Raw genomic sequence first — 21192 nt, forward strand, 5'->3', positions numbered from 1 at the left:
TCATATCAAGCATCTTTTCTGACCACAACGCTATGAGATTAGAAATGAATTACAGGGAAAAAAACATAAAATACACAAACACATGGAGGCTAAACAATACGTTACTAAATAACCAAGAGATCACTGAATCAAAGAGGAAATCAAACAATTCCTAGAGACAAATGACAATGAAAACACGACCATCAAAACCTATGGGATGCAGCAAAAGCAGTTCTAAGAGGGAAGTTGATAGCTATACGAGCCTACCTCAAGAAACAAGAAAAATCTCAAATAAACAATCTAACCTTACACCTAAAGGAACTAGAGAAAGAAGAACAAAGAAAACTCAAAGTTAGCAGAAGGAAAGAAATCATAAAGATCAGAGCAGAAATAATTGAAATAGAAACAAAGAAAACAATAACAAAGGTCAATAAAACTAAAAGTTGATTCTTTGAGAAGATAAAGTTGATAAACCATTAGCCAGGCTCATCAAGAAAAAGAGGGAGAGGACTCAAATCAATAAAATTAGAAATGAAAAAGGAGAAGTTACAACAGACACCTCAGAAATACAAAGCATCCTAAGAGACTACTACAAGCCACTCTATGCCAACAAAATGGACAACCTGGAAGAAATGGACAAATTCTTAGAAAGGTATAATCTTCCAAGACTGAACCAAGAAGAAATAGAAAATATGAACAGACCAACCACAAGCAATGAAACTGAAACTGTGATTAAAAATCTTCCAACAAACAAAAGTCCAGGACCGGATGGCTCCACAGGTGAATTCTACCAGACATTTAGAGAAGAGCTAACACCCATCCTTCTCAAACTCTTCCCAAAAATTACAGAGGAAGGCACACTCCCAAACTCATTCTATGAGGCCACCATCACCCTGGTACCAAAACCAGACAAAGATACTACAAAAAAAAGAAAATTACACACCAATATCACTGATGAATACAGATGCAAAAATCCTCAACAAAATACTAGCAAACAGACTCCAACAACACATTAAAAGGATCATACACCATGATCAAGTGGGATTTATCCTAGGGATGCAAGGATTCTTCAATATATGCAAATCAATCCATGTGATACACCATATTAACAAATTGAAGAATAAAAACCATATGATCATCTCAATAGATGCAGAAAAAGCTTTTGACAAAATTCAACAACCATGTATGATAAAAACTTTCCAGAAAGTGGGCACAGAGGGAACCTACCTCAACATAATAAAGGCCATACACAACAAACCCACAGCAAACATCATTCTCAATGTTGAAAAACTGAAAGCATTTCCTCTAAGATCAGGAACAAGACAAGGATGTCCACTCTCATCACTGTTATTCAACATAGTTTTGGAAGTCCTAGCCACGGCAGTTAGAGAAGAAAAAGAAATAAGAGGAATACAAATTGGAAAAGAAGAAGTAAAAGTGTCACTGTTTGCAGATGACATGATACTATACACAGAATTCTAAAGATGCCACCAGAAAACTACTAGAGCTAATCAATGAATTTGTTAAAGCTGCAGGATACAAAATTAATGCACAGAAATCTCTTGCATTCCTATACACTAATGATGAAAAATCTGAAAGAGAAATTAAGGAAACACTCCCATTTACCATTTCAACGCAAAGAATAAAATACCTAGGAATAAACCTACCTAGGGAGACAAAAGACCTGTATGCAGAAAACTATAAGACACTGATGAAAGAAATTAAAGATGATACCAACAGATGGAGAGATATACCATGTTCTTGGATTGGAAGAATCAATATTGTGGAAATGACTATAGTACCCAAAGCAATCTACAGATTCAATGCAATCCCTATCAAATTACCAATGGCATTTTTTATGGAACTAGAACAAAAAGTCTTAAAATTTGTATGGAGACACAAAAGATCCCGAATAGCCAAAGCAGTCTTGAGGGAAAAAAATGGAGCTGGAGGAATCAGACTCCCTGGCTTCGGACTATACTACAAAGCTACAGTAATCAAGACAATATGATACTGGCACAAAAACAGAAACATAGATCAATGGAACAAGATAGAAAGCCCAGAGATAAACCCATGCACTTATGGTCAACTAATCTATGACAAAGGAGGCAAAGATATACAATGGATAAAAGACAGTCTATTCAATAAGTGGTGCTGGGAAAACTGGACAGCTACATGTAAAAGAATGAAATTAGAACACTCCCTAACACCATACACAAAAGAAACTCAAAATGGATTAGAGACCTAAATGTAAGACCGGACACTATAAAACTCTTAGAGGAAAATATAGGAAGAACACTCTTTGACATAAATCACAGCAACATCTTTTTTGATCCACCTCCTAGAGTAATGGAAATAAAAACAAAAATAAACAAATGGGGCCTAATGAAACTTAAAAGCTTTTGCACAGCAAAGGAAACCATAGAGATGAAAAGACAACCCTCAGAATGGGAGAAAATATTTGCAAACACATCAATGGACAAAGGATTAGGACAAAGGATTAATCTCCAAAATATATAAACAGCTCATGCAGCTCAATATTAAAAAAACAAACAACCCAATCCAAAAATGGGCAGAAAACCTAAATAGACATTTCTCCAAAGAAGACATACAGATGGCCAAGAAGCACATGAAAAGCTGCTCAACATCACTCATTATTAGAGAAATGCAAATCAAAAGTACAATGAGGTATCATCTCACACCAGTTAGAATGGGCATCATCAGAAAATCTGCAAACAACAAATGCTGGAGAGGGTGTGGTGAAAAGGGAACCGTCTTGCACTGTTGGTGGGAATGTAAATTGATACAGCCACTGTGGAGAACAGTATGGAGGTTCCTTAAAAAACTAAAAATAGAATTACCATGTGATCCAGCAATCCCACTACTGGGCATATACACAGAGAAAACCATAATTCAAAAAGACACATGCACCCCAGTGTTCAATGCAGCACTATTTACAATAGCCAGGTCATGGAAGCAACCTAAATGCCCATCGACAGATGAATGGATAAAGAAGTTGTGGTACATATATACAGTGGAATATTACTCAGCCATAAAAAGGAACGAAACTGGGTCATTTGTGGAGACGTGGATGGATCTAGAGACTGTCATACAGGATGAAGTAAGTCAGAAAGAGAGAAACAAATATCGTATATTAACGCATGTATGTGGAACCTAGAAAAATGGTACAGATGATCCAGTTTGCAGGGCAGAAGTTGAGACACAGATGTAGAGAAGAAACGTATGGACACCAAGGGGGGAAAGCCACAGGGTGGTGGGTATGGTGGAGTGCTGAATTGGGAGATTGGGATTGACATGTATACACTGATGTGTATAAAATTGATGACTAATAAGAAAAAAAAAGTCAAAAAAAATTGCATCTTTGCTAAATCCACCTATTCTAGTAGATTTTCTGTAGCTTCTTAGGATTTTCTACATACGCAGTCATGTCAGTTGTGAATAAAGAATTCCTTTTTCTAATTTTTATGCCTTATTTCTTTTTCTTACCTTATTGCTCTGGCTAAGACTTCCAGATCGATATTGAATAGAAATAGTGAGAGCGAACATCCTTGCCTTGTTCCATGAAATACTCTCTCTGGTGGCATTTCTTGCTTAGCTCTTCTTCACATTGGAATTTTGTTAGACTCAAGAGTTCTATGGGGCAGTTTCTGTGTGACAGATGATCTGAAACTAGGACATTAACCATTTTAGAATCAACATGCTCACTGCCACTAGCTTCAACAGATCATTGCAAAGATTACCTTAAAGAATAATGGGCTCCCTGAATTGTGATTTTTTTAAAAGTATTTGTGCCATGTGTGCCATATAGGCTTTTCAGAGTAGAAACCATGACGGACTTTGTGGTGTTTTCTAGGAAGATTTTTTTCTTGACAAAATCTTTGAAGCATTAGTGAAGTAGTTTATTTACATTGGGGCAGAACATATTTTTAAGTATTGGTAATGGTTTTTAAATTTTTTAACAGCTTTCTTAAAGGATAACATACATACCATAAAGTTCCCCCATGTAAAAGCGTACAATTCAGTGGTTTTAGTATATTTACAAAGTTGTGCAACCATCACCATAGTCCGACTGTAGAACATTTTCATCATTCCAGAAGAACCTTGTACCCACTGGCGGTTTCTTTCCACTCTGCCTCCACCAGCCTCAGGCTGACACTCATCCACTTCCTGTCTTTATGGATTTGTTGGGCAGAGATTTTTAATCAGAGTTTTTTGAATAGAATTCAGGGGATCCATAAACTTTTACGAGGATAAAAATTACACGTAAGGTTTTTTTTATTAACCTCTAGTTAAAATGTAGCACTTCCTTCAATTATGAATATAGGAAACAAGCCATCATAGTACATACTATCTGTGACTCTGTCATTAGTAGAGATCACAGAGAGTTTCCTACCATATTACTGTTATTACAGATATCTTGAAATATCATTTACACTTAGTACTACCTCAGAATTACAGACCATTAGGCCTGCTGCTAGATCTTATTATTTAATGCAGTAATAAAAAGGATATGTATTATTATATCACAGTCCTGTTTAGTATTTTGATAACCACAGTTATATCTGCCATAACGCGACACACGGGTTCCTAAAAGTCACCACACAAGGCAAACCTGCACGATAAAAACCACACAGTTTATGGGGAAAATGGGGTTTTGAGCATAACACTCAAAAACTTTATCAGTGACACATTTTTTAAAAGGACAGGAATGTAATTTAAATGGTAGTACAGCTTTATACATGTTAAGGAGTTAAGAAATACACAAATATTGCCATAAATGTGGCACTTTACCTTGAAAAAGACCTGAAGTCTGCAGGTAGAACTGGGCGTCGGAGAGGAGGTTGCAGCTTGTGACTTACTGGAAAGTGGTAGAAGGAGGGTTAGTACATGGAAAGTCGTAGCAGCAGATGTGGATGGATGTGGCTTGTGACACGCCACGGGTGGTGTTGGAGGGGCGTGGGGGGTGTATCCCTGCATGGCCCGGCCCAGTTCACCTAGTGTTTCCCGTGGACAAAGCCGCACATTAACAAACACAAACTTCACATCACGCTCCAGTTGTTCCCTAATATATCCGATGCGTTGGAACAAATGCATGTTTTCAAAACAGGTGTCATAGCAGAACCAACTGTATTTCAGAATAACCTCTCCTTTGGGGTTTTATGTTAAATTCCTACCTAAGATATAATCAGGAGCTCCCTCACTTTTGTCCTCATAGCACAGCTGGGAGTGTGTTTGTGTAAGCACCTCCATCAGAGTGCGTGTCACAGTACGTGACAGCTGGTTACATCCATGGGTCTCTGCCCCTCCGTGAGTGCGCTAAGGAGCCCCTCTCACTTCATCCTGGCTTCCCCAGTGTAGCACACGCCTTACCTGCTACAGAGAACGCTCCTTGAATGGAATTGATAGGAAGAGTTCAGGAAAAAGGCAGAACGGTGACCCTCAGCTATAGACTGAAAAAATGCTAAAGCTATTTGAGGTTGGTGAAAAGTTGGTTTAAGAGAATTTTTGAGCTAGAAAGATCCAAAAGAGAGATCCAATCACAACCATTCATTTTACAGGGGAGGGCAAGCGATTAAATCTCTTGCTTAACATCCCACATGATTATAATCAGATAATCATTTAGTTGGAAAAAAATATTGTCTTCAGATGTAATATATTTTCCCATGGATTATTAACTGATTCTAGAGATGCTGGGAAAACAGAATTTTAACTAACAGAAGTCTACTTGGCCATGCACTTTGCAAACTCCTCCCCTCTGGTCCTTTGAACAGAATATAACTGGTTACAGAAAAAGTGAATACTGTTGTAAAAAATTCTTAATTTTTGCAGTAAGGAAGCAGGGTAAGTTCTGAGCAGCCTGTCTGCTTCACCAGGGTTTTGCCGTCTGTCGCTAAAGACAAGGGTCTTAATGCAAAGCCTTTCTCTGAAATAGGGGCGCTCACACATTGCTGGGGGAGCACAAAGCGGTTCAGTGCTTCTGGCAAGGAATCTGCCAGTGTTTTCTAGAAACTGCAGAAGAGCTGACCCTTTGCAGTGGCAGTGGCGCTTTGGGAATCCCTCGTTCAGGGACAGCCGCGCGTGTATAAAATGGTATACGTGGGGCTTCCCTGGTGGCGCAGTGGTCGGGAGTCCGCCTGCCGGTGCAGGGGACGCGGGTTCGTGCCCTGGTCCGAGAGGATCCCACGTGCCGCGGAGCGGCTGGGCCCGTGAGCCGTGGCCGCTGGGCCTGCGCGTCCGGAGCCTATGCTCCGCAACGGGAGAGGCCACGACAGCGAGAGGCCCGCGTACGGAAAAAAAAAAAAAAAAAAAATGGTATATGTACAAGTTTTTCATGGCAGCATTGCTTTATAACAGCAAGAGTTAGGAAGCGATCCAAGTGTCCAGCAAGAAGGAACTGAGTGAATAGCTGTGGCACATGGAATATTACCATGAGACAGAATAGGAAGGTCTTGGATGCAGAAATGTTTGCAGGATATACTATTAAGTGAAAAGAAGCAGGACGCTGAAAGATTCATGTGGTATTCTACATATGGGATGGGAATAAGTATATATATATATATTTTAAAGAATATAGGGCTTCCCTGGTGGCACAGTGGTTGAGAGTCCGCCTGCCGATGCAGGGGACGCGGGTTCGTGCCCCGGTCCGGGAAGATCCCACGTGCCGCGGAGCGGCCGGGCCCGTGAGCCGTGGCCACTGAGCCTGCGCGTCCGGAGCCTGTGCTCCGCAATGGGAGAGGCCACAACAGTGAGAGGCCCGCGTACCACAATAAATAAATAAATAAATAAAAATTTAAAAAAAGAATATATATATTTTTGAAACCATGCTCAGGTATTAACTATTTTAAAAACCCCAATAATTTAAAAATAGAGAAAAAAGGAAAGAGTAAAACAGCACAGCTGCCACATCTCGTTCACCCACGGCACGCTTCCTGTGGTGTTGGGGTCCGGGGGACACAGCCCGAAACCGAATTTGGACTTTTGACCAGAACGTGGGACCGGACATCCTCATCACTACTAGTTTGCAACTGTTGGGATAACCTGTCGGGGTTCTTACCCTTTTCTTTCTTTCTTTCTTTTTTTTTTTAAAAATAAATTTATTTATTTAATTTATTTATTTTTGGCCACGTTGGGTCTTCGTTGCTGCGCGCGGGCTTTCTCTAGTTGTGGCAAGCGGGGGCTGCTCTTCGTTGCAGTGCACAGACTTCTCATTGCGATGGCTTCTCTTGTTGTGGAGCTTGGGCTCTAGGCGTGCAGGCTTCAGTAGTTGTGGCACGCGGGCTCAGTAGTTGTGGCTCGCGGGCTCTAGAGCGTGGGCTCAGTAGTTGTGGCGCACGGGCTTAGTTGCTCCGCGGCATGTGCGGAGCAACATGTCCCCTGCACTGGCAGGCGGATTCTCAACCATTGAGCCACCAGGAAGAACCTAGAATGATGTTTTTAAATGAATAAAATAAAATACATCCGATTGTAAAATACCTAGGAAGGCTCTTCCAGTAGAGAGGAAGCTGCATAATTAAGAGCACAGAGGTCTGGAAGCCGAGAATAATCCCAACATGGTTCAAACGTAGGCCCCGTGGGAGGAGGCAGAGGCTGAGCAAGGCCTGGTTCACCACTGGAGTCTACCGGTGTCTTTCCAAGCTTCCTTCTCCTCTTCTTTCCTTCTTTTTCTTCTCCTTTTTTTTTTTTTTTTTTGCGGTACGCGGGCCTCTCACTGTTGTGGCCTCTCCCGTTGCGGAGCACAGGCTCCGGACGCACAGGCGCAGCGGCCACGGCTCACGGGCCCAGCCGCTCCACGGCATGTGGGATCTTCCCGGACCGGGGCACGAACCCGCGTCCCCTGCATCGGCAGGCGGACTCTCAACCACTGCGCCCCCAGGGAAGCCCTCTTCTCCTTCTTTTTAAATATTTCCCCCAAACCTAACAATGCTACACCCTCAGTAGGCACTCTAATGCATTAAAATGCCACTACGACTTGTTGATTCTTCTTGGCGACTGCTGTCTTCACTAAAGGCTCACCGCAGAGTCTATATAAAGGCTGACAAAGAGCCAGTTATATTTGGGCATCAGCCAGTTGCCATGGTTTAGCCATAGCACGTACGGTAAACCAGACAGAACATCCCAGCTACGGTTTAGAGACCGGGGACCCCACGCGTGAGCGGGAAATCAGTACATCTTTTGGGTGGATGATGGTGGTTATATGAAATTACTTCATTGTATTTCATTAATTCCCTGAGGTCTTTTAAAGGCATTTCCGCTCTATTTGTGTATTGTCCTCTTAAGTATTTTCTAGTTGTTCTATCCCGGGTATTAATTTGGGAATTGTTTTGTAGAATGTGGAAGTCATAGAAGAGTCAGCTGAACATAATACCCTTCTCAGTAGCTGAAGAAAGCAAACCCGTGCCCTCAGGGTGATCATGGGTAAGTCACCTTTCCTTATCTCACCTTCTATCTATATTTAATAAGTAACTTGGGGCCACCGATAATGTGGAGTCACAGCAGTGCGTGTGTCTGGCCTGTAATCCTTTCTCTTTTGTTTGACCTATTTATACACACCTTCTACATTTAATCAGGGTAAAATGTCAGTTACTTACAAGAGAAATGCAGATCACAAACTTCTGGTTCTCAGTACCCAGAATTTTAAACCTAAGGAAATGAATTCATATAGCTTTCAAATCGGCACGTGAACTCACATGTCAGCATTTCCTCTGAATGTCTGTCTGGAAAGAAATCTTTCTGTGGGGTTTCAAGTCTTATAAAAAGGCTTACTGACCCAGTAAGCACTTTCTTGATTTGTGTTTCCTTCTATCAAGTCTTCATTTCATAGGCAAAGTTTCTTTAGAATCCATTTTGATCAGTTAAAAGGTAAAATCATTTCCGTTGTTTTCCACATAAAAATGCATAAGAGCATTTTTAAGACCCTGAAAGCAGTAAGCAGCCCTCTCCCTGTCTTATGTTCTTTCTCTTTGCTGAGAAGTTTTCATATTTATAATATTTTGCATGACCTTATGTTGATGAGAATCAAGACATATAGTTAATTGTTTAGAGACTGGGAGTTTACAGCACAGCATCCAGTGCTCGTTGATTTTTATTTAACTCCATTTCCTTCCCGCAGAAGCCGATTTCTCATCCATGTGGAAGGCAGGAAGCAGACATCAATACCTAATACTTAACCTTGAAAACAAAAAGAGGATTGTAATCCTTCGTAAGCAACATTTAATACCAAAGGGGAGCAGAAACTGAAAGTTAATTTTTAAACATCTATATTTTGTCTTCAGATTAACCATTTTCATGTGTAAGAAATTAGACCTAATTGTATATTATATATAATATACAAACTTGGAATTATGCTAAGAGAAAAAGCCTTCTCTGTAAAGATGCACACTACAGTTAAATACTCGAGAAGCTCTTTAAAAGTGTGAACATCAAATAGAGAATCCATGCATATAAAATGCTGTTTTAACTATCTGATTTTTTAAAAACCTGTGCATACATTTAAATGATAACCAGTAGCTTATCAGAGTCAGCTCCAAATCTATGAGAAATAGTAGTCCTGTCAACTGATACAAACAAAAGCTTGCTGGAAGATCAAGTTTTACATGCATTTTTTTTTATCATTAAAGACTATAAAACATTTCTGGTTTAATTTGTAATTTTTTAAAGAATATACTGATCACATTCAGTCAATAAAAAATATTTTTAATAATAAAAATAATTTTCGGGGATTTCTTTTTATGACACCCGGGGTGAAATAAGGAAAGTTAGTCTCTTGAAACCAAACCTGGCAAGTTAATTTCCTCAGGAACGGGAATGTATTTTTTTTAAGCATTGCAGATATCAAAGTTCTATTGTGCTGTATAAATGCCCCTTTGTTAAAAGGTTTCAGTGCTACTTCAGAGGTGATTTTCATGAGAGTGGAGGAGCCACCCCATTTAGCCTTTTTAATTAGGGTGCTGAAAAGAGAAATTGGGTGAGGTTTGGCTATGTTCTTTATAAATGCTTGCTAGAAGCCCAGGATAGGCTGTACAGAGCAAGCCTGAGAAAGGTAGTGTGTAGTCCATTCTGAACTGTTGCCTCCAAGGTAGAAACCTGAAATGTCCCTGGAGAGGCTGACTTTCTGTCTGAGAAACAAAATATTAAATTTTCTCCTTCTCTTTATGATAATTTTATGGCTGCATGTCAACTTGCCTAGTGAAAAGAGAACACTGGTTAGGTGCTAAAAAGAACAATTTCAGGGAACTAAAGGATTTGAAAGAAGTCAAAAGTTATTTTGTAACTAAATGTATTTTAGCTCGTAGGGTTATAGTATCTACAACACCTATTCTTACCCTTCCACAGCACATGCAGTTCAAAAATGGAAACCTTAAATTATCAATTTCTCTCTCTCAACCTAAGCTATTTATTTATTTATTTTATTTTATTTAATTTATTTATTTTTTTTGCGGTATGCGGGCCTCTCACTGTTGTGGCCTCTCCCGTTGCAGAGCACAGGCTCCGGACGCGCAGGCCTAGTGGCCATGGCTCACGGGCTTAGTTGCTCCGCGGCATGTGGGATCTTCCCGGACCAGGGCACGAACCCGTGTCTCCTGCATCGGCAGGCGGATTTCTCAACCACTGCGCCACCAGGGAAGCCCTCAACCTAAGTTATTTAAATATGTGAGCAATTTCTGTTAAAGAGAGGCAGCCTCAGTATTTTGAAATAGTTACAAGTTGAAACTACATTTTAGTCTTTATATTTTGTCATCAACATTCTTTCATCTTAAGAGGAGGCGGGAATTCCCTGATGGTCCAGTGGTTAGGACTCTGTACTTTCACTGCTGAGGGCACGGGTCCGATCCCTAGTCAGGGAACTAGGATCCTGCAGGCCCTGGGGCCAAAAATAGAAAAAAATTGAAAAAGAGGAGGCAATTAAATTGTACTGTAATTTTCCTGCGAGAAATTATCTCAGCCATCAAAAGAGACTGATGTTGAGTATATTTTTAGAGTTTGTGAGCAGCTTTATTAAACAGAAATAGAAATACCCCCAAAGAAAGAAACTCTGAATCAAGATAATACATAAACACTTAACAACAGTTTTAACTAAAAAGTGCTAATAGGGTGCAGGAGATTGAGAGCCTCTAAGGGGTAAGGTTGGTTCATTTCAGGAACCTGGCTGAGTTTTGGAACCTTGTGTATACCGTGGCTAATTGATCCTGCAGTTTTTCTTGGTGGCCTAGACCTGAGATTTTCCTTCTCTGGTTGGATACCTGTAGCTAGGTGACTGTTTCAAAGTCATGCACCTTTGTTTCTCTTGAGCCATGTGATGACAATTTTGTTGGAGTCCATTTCAGAAAGGTTCATGATCCTGCACCTTAAACAGTCATCTTGGCAACCACTTCATACGTGATAGAGAATAGTGAATAAGATCAGATTAAGAAACCAGACACATTAATCAGAACCACGGCTGACACGGTGGGTTAAAAACCAGAATGGCCTTTGTGAGAACTTCATCAAACGAGGGCACATTAATCAGTCCTGTAAATGATGATTTCTGGGTTCTCAGCCAAATGCATGCTTAAGAGATCTAACAAACGAAGACAAAATAATTTGAGCGCACATCAAGTATTGCTTTGCTGGCCACTGGAGACACAACAGTGAGCGAAGCATACTCAATCTTTGTTTACAGTCTAGTGGAAGAGACAGATCTTAATCAAATAATGACAAATAGGTCATGAAAAACTGGTAAGTGCTATGAAATAAAGCTTTGAGCTACTGTGTCAGCATATAACAGGGGCATAGGTCAAGGGTGGAGGGCTCAGGGAAGGCTTCCCTGAAGAAGTGACATCTGAACTAAGCTGAAATATGAGTAGATGCTAACTGGCAAACAGGAAGAGAAAGAGCATTCCAGACAATGGTAACAGCATGTGCAAAGGCCCTGAGGTGGAAAGGAGCATGACACATTTTTGGACCTGACGGATTAGGATGGAGCAAGCTGGAAAGATGCTGGGACCAGATCAGACACACGTGTCAATGAGGCAAGCAGTGTGGGGACGGCAGCACCATCGTTTAGTAAAAGCCCAGTGATGTAAACTCTATTGTTTGTCTTTGTGGGTTTTCCTTGAAATCAGGTCTAATTTGTAACCTAAATGCTTTGTCTTTGTCATGGCCCAGGGGAAGCATTAAACAGCCCTGGAGATACATCTCAACAAGGAGACTCTCAGCCAAACAGTGACAGAGCCAGTTCTAGAACCAGGTCTTCTGCCTGAAGGTGTTCCAAGAGGTGAACCTGACAAATTGAGAGTGGGGAAGTTTGTGTCCTTTTGTCCCCAGGAATGCTCTTTCGTAAAACTAAGCCATATGCTGAAGTGCCAAATTATGGGGGGGCTGTTCACTCACTTTTTCAACTCCTTCATTTCACACACATTTTTTACTGGACGTTGCTAATGCACCAGACACCCTGCTAGGCACTGAAGGTATAAAACTGAGTAAGACAGGGAATTCCCTGGTGGTCCAGTGGTTAGGACTCTGCAAGGGCCTGGGTTCAATCCCTGGTTGGGGAACTAAAATCCCACAAGCTGTGCAGTGCGGCCAAAACAAACCAACAAAACTGAGTAAGACAGGGTCGTCCTTGCCCTCCAGCTGCTCAAAAATCTTTCTTACAAACAGATAAATTACATTCAGTAGAGATGTTTTAGCGAAGTACTCTCGGATCCGGACAATATTGAGCCCAGCACCTGGCACAGTCATCAACTCTTTATTATTGAAAGAGTGGTAGTGAGTTGCTGGTGAAGTCCCTGTGGCAGACATTCTAAACCCAGAGGGGTGTTGCCTGCTTTAAAAGAAGCCACTGCGTTTAAGTGTGAAGATCACCGGATAAGCGCTTTCGTTGGATGTGGAAAAAGGAGTCTGAGAAACAGCTGGTCTGGAGCCTGCAGGCCTTATTCCACCACAGCTATTGACTAGGGTGCTGAGAGTTAAAAATGAAATAATACAAGTAAAGATTTTTGTCCAGTGCCTAGCAAATAATAAACATTCAGTAAATATTAGCTATTGTTATTCTGGTAAAGAAGCTTTTCGGTGATTGGAATTAGATAAAGCGTGGTTATTTCCTATCTTTAGGCGAGTGAGAGGAAAGCCTTGTTTAATACATCTTTCAAGTTCCCAGTGTCAGCTCTGGGACTAGGCAGTGAGGAACCAGTGAGGTTACAGAAAGGGTCAGGGAGACAATGTTCAGGGTTATGTAGGCATCACCTTCCCTCTTCAAACGGGGTGTACCTTCCCTAGTACCTGTATTGGGTGATTTCACACCTATATTCTGAGAGGAAAGCTGAGGATAGCAGAAACAAAATAACCATTTGAGAGCATACACTGTGATTTAAAAAAAAAAAAAAAAAAAACAAACTTCAGTCTTGTGACAGGTAATTTTAAAAGCAAACGAGTAATAACGATGTTTTTAAAAATCTCACACCACCTCCTGTGGAAACTGTACCATGCATTTCGATGGCCCAGCTCTGCCTTTGGTCCAGAGCTGTCTGCAGGCTGTCCCAGCCCTGCCTCTCCTGGTCCCCTTACCGTGTCTCAACTCTTGCAAGGTGTCCTCGTGCAGAGCCCGCAGTCTCTGAAAAGTCATCGCACAGTCCCGCGTTGATAACAGCTGCAGTTACATTAGAGATGCACACAGAGTGGACAGCTCAATGGTATGCCTTTGACACATAAAGTAACATAGGACTTTTAAAAAGGAAAGAAAAAAATGTCCGGTTGTGATTCCATTGGTCAGATTTCATGGAGGCCAAGTTTTCTCCAGTTAACCAGATCCTGGCCTGGTGTGGACAGGACTTGGTGAGTCCGGGCGGAGGGTGTGTGCGAGGACGGAGGAGGGACGGGTGTTTCCGCCCGCACACGAGAGGCGTCGAGGGCCTGGGGGCCCCTGCCCGTGCCCTTACCCTGGCCAGGGGCGCGGCCGGGCGGGGCGGGGCGCATGGGCGGGGCGGCGGTGGCTCCGCCCCCGGCGGGCGGGCGGCGCCGTGCGGCGGGCGGCCTCGCGGTGCCTAGGCGCGGGCGACCGGCCTGGATCGCTCAGTCGCGCGGAGCCGGGCCCGGGAACGAAGGCGGCGGCAGGATGAACAGCATTAAGAACGTGCCGGCGCGGGTGCTGAGCCGCAGGCCTGGCCACAGCCTGGAGGCCGAGCGCGAGCAGTTCGACAAGACCCAGGCGAGCGGCGGGGCCGCGGGCGGGCGGCGCCGTCTCCCCTTCCCCTCACACGCGTCCCTCGGGGCCCGGCCTGCGCCCGCCTCCAGAGCGCCGGAGGCTCGGGCCGCCCCCCCCCCGGACCCCTTCCTCCCCGGCCACCTGGGGCCCCCCGGCCGCATCTCGGCCGCGGCCACCCGGCTCCCCGGCCTTCGCCGCCCGAGCCGCCCCGCGCGCAGGTGAACCGGAAGCGCGAGCCGGCGCCCGGGCCCGAGGTGGAGGGGGACCGGGGTGGCCGGGGACTGGGATGCAGCCGGGGACTGAGATGCGACCGGGGGACCGGGTGGCCAGGCGACCGAGGTGTCCAGGGACTGAGAGGCGGCCGGGGACCGAGGTGGCTAGGAGCCGAGGGGGCGGGAGGGGGCCAGGTGGAGGGAGCCGAGACGCAGCGGGGGGCCAGGTGGGGTCAAGGTGCGTCCCGGGCCCGGGTGCGCCCGGCCGGGGCGGGCGGACTGGATTTCTCCGCCCTGGCCGCGCCGCCTCTCCCGGGCTCCGTCCACCTTTCCCACGCCTTAAAAGAATGCTCCCTCCTCGGAGAAGCAATGCATTTCCTTAAAGGAAACTCCCTGCTTCCTTTTCTCCTGAGCTGTTTTTCAGGGCCGCACAATATCTTATTATCTGCTGGGCGAAAAGTTTCACGTCTGTAGCCAGACTTGTTTGCCCGAGCGCTGGCCCACGTATAAACAGGTTCACACCCCCTTAGTTTAATAAGACGGCGCCTGACAGACAGAAACTTCCTAGGGCTCCCTTCCTGCACTTCCCACGCGCCCGCATCTCTTCCAGAGGGTGGCCTATCCTGGGAGGGTTATTTTAAAAATGAAACAATGACGGGGGTGTGTATTTGTCCATGTGTTCCTGCTGAGACCACACTGATGAGGGCGTTGCTGTTTCTGGTTTTCTGTTCCTTTTTATTTTACAAACACTGAGGTATTCTTATGCCTGGGGGAGGGGAGGAGCATACTGCGTTTTTTGCCAAAGTAAGTCAACCAGGACTGAAACGGCAGAAAAATTTTACTTTAGAAATAAACCATGGACTTCCCTGGCGGTCCAGTGGTTAAGGCCCTGCGCCCCCAGTGCAAGGGGCACGGGTTCGATCCCTGGTCCGGGAACTAAGATCCCACACGACGCGACCAAAAAAACCCACAAAAAACAAAAGCCAGAAGGAACCCACTCACTCCTGTCTGAAGTTGGATGATGACATTTGTGTGTGCCGTTAGCAAGGTCCTTCCCACCTCTCCCTGCCAGGAGCAGTGACTTGTGCGGTGTCTTTCAAGTCAAGTTAGCACATGCAGCCTACAGTAACTTTCGTTTTGAAGTAAGAAAAAATGCAGGGGAAACATCTAACCTTTGTGCTTGAGATTAACAAGGAAAATGATAAACCCTTGGCTCTGTAAAAGACTAGTGCTGAACCAACCTAGCCGCAAATTAGTAATTTAACCTTGCCATCATCTGGCCCCTGGTGCATTTTCAGCCCGGATAGCCCGTCATAAAAACAAATGTGGCATTTAATTTAAAATCATTAATACATAATTAATTGTGCCCGGAACTTGCCGAAGGAAGGGGAGGAAATTTTAACTGGCAGAGAGAATCTGGATGTTGACAGGAGATTTATTCATTCACTGATTTTTTTTGTTTTTTCTGTGGTTTTGAGGAGCTATAAAGAGGTCAGATTGCTGCATAGAGGAGATGGAATTTAAAGAGCCAAGTTCATTGATCTTACTCTTAAATTGTTATAAATCAAGGGCGAGCTTTCTGAATGTCAAAGCATCTCTGATACAGGACAACTTATTCTGGTGGTTGGTTTGGTAAACAAGAGGGTGTTTTGTTTTTGCTGGTTGGGTTTTTCTCAGGGGCCGAGAGGGTTACTTATCATGAATAATTGTTTCTCATAGGTGAATCTCATAGGATTTACCCATTCCAGGGCTCTTTTCTGGATTGATAGAATTCAGGTTCAGTGTCTAGATTTGCTTGTCTTCAGAGTGACTTATTGAGGGATGTAGGAATAAGGTTTTGTGCATGGTTAATATTTAATTAGATCGCTCCCAGAAATATCTAGTGAGCTGCCAGCCAGACCTCATTGGTGGAAAGGACGGGGAGAGCTGAGGTTGCTGCTTACACGTCTCCTTCTGGACAGAAAATAGTACATCCAGCCCACCGACGCACCTTCCCTTTGGACTGCACTGCCTGTGGCTTCACGTTGACCACAGCGTCCTGGGCGGCAGAGGGGCGCTTTGGCTTCCTTAGAACTTAAGTCCCCCACCATCCCGTCAGCCTCCCTTTTCCTCCTGGGTTTCTGGGTCAAGAGGAGGAAAAATGCTTCCATATTTGCTTTCTTGACTGGCCACACCCTGTTTTGCAAAAAGGTTCCTTCCCCGCCCCAGTTGCGAGTGTGAAGGGGGGGGGGGCAGTCATGCGTCCTTCCTGTGGCAGGTGCTTGTGTTTGCTGTATGATGTGGGTGTGCGAGGACCTGTGTGTAATCCCAGGGGCACCGTCCAGAAAGCTGGTCTATTCTTCCCCAAGACTTTAATCCCTTTGGTGATAAAACCCCTTTTCAAAATGGAAGTGACAGAATTGTATTGGCGTTTTGCTGTTGTAGTATTCTGAATGCAGAATAGTGGGGAATACAGGATAACTATATTCTGAACCTGAAAATTGACTGTCTCGCTAAAAAGATGGTGTGGTATCATGGAAAGCGGTAACTAACAGCCGAGTGCCTGTGTTCCTGGGCCTGGTGCTTAACTCCTGTTTCCTGGTCTATAGAAATAGAGATAATTCCATCTACTTCCTAGGGCTGTTTTAAGGTATAGGAATGGTGGGGTGGGCTAAAGAGGGACCCCTCAAAGATGTCCACGTCCTAATTCCTGGAACCTGTAAATATGTGTTACAGCCCTGGGTAAGAAAATGCTAATCAGCTGACCTTAAAAATAGGGGGCGTAGCCTGGGTTATCCAGGTGGGCCCAGTGTAATCACGGGGCCTTTAAATGTGGAAAAGGGAGGCCAGGGAGGAGGTCAGGGTGGTGTGAGGTGAGGACAACGCCACCGGACATCTCTGGCTTTGAAGCTGGAGGAACGTGGGCGTCCTCTAGAACAAAGAAATGGACTCTTCCACAGAGCCTCTAGAAAGAAACGCAGGCCTGCTGGCACCTTGATTTTAGCCCCGGAAGACCCGTTTTGGACTTTTGACCTCCAGAACCGTAAGATGATAAATTTGTGTCATTTTAAACCACTGAGCCAGTAGTGGCCGTTTGTTGTAGCAGCAATAGGCCATGAATACGTACAGGATGCAAGACACTTAGTACGGTGCTCTGCAAATGGTCAGCTAGCCATCTTTCTCCCTTCCCCACCCCCAAAAGCTTTAAAATTTGAGAACTGTTTCAGACCTTCCACGAGGGAGGAGGTCCGTCTTTGAGGTATATATAGCATGGGTGAGGACTCAGCAGATTGGAGTCCTGGAAATGCTGAACTCCAACCTTGCTTCTTCCTTGTCTAAGTGTGCCTTTGCCATCTGGGCCTCGGTTTCCCCTGCAGGAAATGGAAACAGAGCCCAAAAGCTTCCTCTAAGGTCAGGATGAGAGAGGGGCCACGCTACTCAGTAAACCAGGCCCGGCAGGGAAGAAGGGCATTAGATACAGGCATACGGGGTAAAGCTCCCCAGGTGTTAGGGGTTTTCTGGTGGGGTGGGAGCTGTGGAGGGGGGCGGCAGCAGGTGGAAAACTGTTCGTAGGTCCAAGGTCAGTGACATGTCCCCTCTGCAGCCTCTGTGGAACTGAAATCTTGTAAAAATTAACATTTATTCACACTCAGGGCTTCTCAGGCCAGCTCATGTTAGAAAAGCACTGTCCAGTAGAAACACAATAGGGGCCACGTGTATCGTTTTTAGATTACTTAGCCACACTAAGAAGCAAACAGAAACAGGTGAAATTCACTTTAATCATGTATTTTATTTAGCCCAGTGTATCCAAAATATAGCTAATTCCAACACGTAATCACTATAAAAATTATGAATGGGATATTTTACATTCTTTCCCTCCTACCAAGTCTTCAAACTCCGTTTTGCGTTTGTTACAGCAGGTCTCAGTTTGCGCTCACATTTCAGGCACTCATTAACCAGACCTGGCCAGCAGCTACCGGATTGGACTTCAGGGTGTTAGAATCACCTGGGGCGCTTTTAAACTCTTCAGTGTCTAAATGCTGGAGATTTGGAGTGATTTGGCTTGGAGTCCTGGGCGCATAGATCTATTTTCTTAAAGTTCCCCAGTCAGGAATTCTTTAGAATCTCATTATTGAAGGCAAGCCACAGGACACAGACAGGTGTTTGGGAACTTAACTTGAGTTTCTGGTTTGAAGGCTGTTCCCAAATTGGCAATAGTCTTTTGGACTCCCATCCTTTGCACACTGTTTCCTCTGCCCTGACTTTCCTTCCCACATGCCATCACCCCCTCTGGCAGGCAGGCAGACTTACACACACTCCCTATTTTAAAAAAATTTTATTGAAGTATATTTGATTTACAGTGTTGTGTTTAATTTCTGTTGTACAGCACAGTGACTCAGTTATACATATATATTCTTTTCTATTGTGGTTCATCACAGGATATTGGAATATAGTTCCCTGTGCTCTACAGTAGGACCTTGTTTATCCATCCCATATGTAATGGTTTACATCTGCTGACCCCAAACCCCATCCTTCCCTCCCCCTTGGCAACCACAAGTCTGTTCTCTAGTCTGTAAGTCTGTTTTTGTTTTGTATTTAGGTTCATTTGTGTCATATTTTAGATTCCACATTTAAGTGATATCATATGGTATTTATCTTTCTCTTTCTGACTCTCTTCACTTAGTATGATAATCTCTAGGTTCATCCATTTTGCTGCAAAGGGCATTATTTCATTCATTCTTTTTAATGGCTGAATAATATTCCTCTGTGTGTGTGTGTGTGTGTGTGTGTGTGTGTGTGTGTGTGTGTGTGTGTATGGAGATATATGTATATATAGACATACCACATTTTTATCCATCTATCTGTCGACGGACATTTAGGTTGTTTCCGTGTCTTGGCTATTGTGAATAGTTACACACGCTCCCTTTCTGTCTTCATTATTTCTTATAGATGCTGTGGCATTACCACACTGTTAGCTACCCGTCCCTTTCTGGGCCTCATTTAAATGTTTATTTTTAAAAAGTTCCCCCACCCCCGAGCTTGGGAGGAAATCTAAACCACATGGTGAAAGCCAGAAACCGCCCCCAGCTCCGCCCACGTCGGTCAGCTCCCTGAGGGCAGGGGGCCTGGCACCTACCGCAGGCTGGTCGAATGGCTAAAGAACAGAGGTGAGCAAGGCTTTCTGAAAAGGAGGAGAGAGAGAACCAGGCTCACGACCCCCAGGATGCTGCCTGCAAAGCCTCGAGTGAGCTGGCGCAGCAGCGCTCGCCTTCCTGCCCGGCCCCCGGAGGTGGGCCAGCTGCGGTGGGCGGTGCGCTGTGCCCTTCCTTCCAGCTGCGCTGCCGTCGCGCGCCCCTCCGACACCCTCCACCCGCTTCTGCCGCGTCAGCCAGCTTGGTGATGCTCAGGGCAGCTGCTGACTTCCTGGTTCCGGGGGTGTCCTGCCACTGTCCCCCGGGCTCCCCGGGTACCCGGTGACCTCTTGGTTCAGGCTGGGGAAGGGTTGTGGCTGCTCGCCCTTCCCCTCCCCATCTTTGTACGTTTGTCCCGCGACACGTTCGTGAGGGACCGCTTACTGTGTATGTGTCGGCTTGTTTCTGGTGCTCTGGGGTGTGCTGCGGGGAGATGAAGATCATTCTCATCCCCTCCAAGGGTTTTCGTCTTGACGAAGGCGGTGGGAGATGAACAGGTGTGCTGTGGCGGAGCTGGGAAGAGCGAGACTCCGCCTCAGTCTCCTCATCTGCAACATGGACATAATCATAGTGCCCGAGTCAGGGAGGATTTGCAGGATGACACAGCTCCCGGTGCGGAGCGAAAGCTGCACGGAACGGCTGTTGGCTGTTACGCTGTGTATGGGAAGGTGGGCTGGACTGAAGAAACGGTAATGATGCCCTCTGGGTTCCGTCCCTAAGCTCCTGGTTGAGCCTCTGTAAATGGGGAGCCGGGGCTGTTGGGGGGGACAGTAGATCCGCCACAGGGGTTGGGCGGACGTGGGGAGATAGGGAGCAGCCCATTCCTGGAAGAGCGATCCTGCGGTGTCCCCCTTCTCTAGGACAGCAGGCCCTGCTCCCAGGTGACACTGTCCTCTGGAAGATACTCTGGTGGGGAGCCCCAGGGAGGTGCCCCAGGGAGGTCGGGGGAAGCCAGCCGTGACTTCTTGGCAGAAACGCCATCCCTCCTGACCTTGTCCCCAGGCCAGCGTCCCATTTGTGAATAAAACCTGCCTGGGCACTGAGTCCAGCAGTGTGAAGTGGAAACTCTGGAGTCGAGTCTAGGCCTGCTTGGCGGGGGGACAGGGAAACGCAGCCGGCTAACCTGAGCCGGGCCCTGAAGAGCGGCTGCGCTGTCAGCGATACACCCTTCCCCCCACCCCGCTCCCCCCAGCTCCACCTGACTCCAGGGTGGACTCAGATATCACCTTGTTGCGAAGCCGTCAACCGCTTTCCTCCTGCCCGAGCCTTACTAGTCTGCCCTAGTTCTAGCGATACTATTCCCACTATTCCCGTCTCCCCAAACCCTGCAGCCTAACCGGCAGGAGTGGACGGCCGTGAGGTCGGGCGTGTGTTTAGATCTAGGGTCACCGAGAAGGGATTGCATTGCCTCCCCCTCCCAGCCCCTAAGCACTACCCTCTGAACCCCAAGATCCTCAGGCTCGGACAATGTTGGCTCCTTGTATGCTAGCACCCAGGACTGCCCGGCTCGGGGGACCCGCTCGGTGTGCACGCACTGAATAAATGGGGGCCACGGGGGCCCGAGGGTCTCCCTCTTTTGATGACACTCAGCGAGGCCTGAAAAGCCATGACTCCCACTGCAGGGAAA

The 21192-nt window shown here is 45.4% G+C and overlaps 2 protein-coding genes across 14 annotated transcripts in view; both read left to right on the top strand.

Moving 5' to 3' along the window:
• Window positions 1–12228, top strand: part of CCDC62 (coiled-coil domain containing 62) — a 45282-nt gene extending 33054 nt beyond the window's left edge. For 9 of the 10 annotated variants that reach the window (XM_059040670.2, XM_067014593.1, XM_067014591.1 and 6 more), the window contains 2 exons: window positions 8328–8415; window positions 9110–9695. In XM_059040670.2, the coding sequence (XP_058896653.2) occupies window positions 8328–8381 (54 nt within the window). In that variant the 3' untranslated portion in view covers window positions 8382–8415; window positions 9110–9695. Of the gene's footprint in view, window positions 1–8327; window positions 8416–9109; window positions 9696–12144 lie in introns of those variants that run through there. The other variant, XM_059040666.2, reaches the window with a different exon arrangement.
• Window positions 12229–13982: 1754 nt separating this feature from the next.
• Window positions 13983–21192, top strand: part of HIP1R (huntingtin interacting protein 1 related) — a 28934-nt gene continuing 21724 nt past the window's right edge. For all 4 annotated transcript variants that reach the window (XR_010837030.1, XM_059040653.2, XM_059040651.2 and 1 more), the window contains exon 1: window positions 13983–14185. Coding sequence is in view for 3 of the 4 variants with exons in the window: in XM_059040653.2 (XP_058896636.1) it covers window positions 14093–14185 (93 nt within the window). In the remaining variant the exon portion in view is untranslated. The remainder of the gene's footprint in view (window positions 14186–21192) is intronic.

Source organism: Kogia breviceps, chromosome 15 (assembly GCF_026419965.1).
Source record: "Kogia breviceps isolate mKogBre1 chromosome 15, mKogBre1 haplotype 1, whole genome shotgun sequence".
Classification (NCBI taxonomy): domain Eukaryota; kingdom Metazoa; phylum Chordata; class Mammalia; order Artiodactyla; family Physeteridae; genus Kogia; species Kogia breviceps.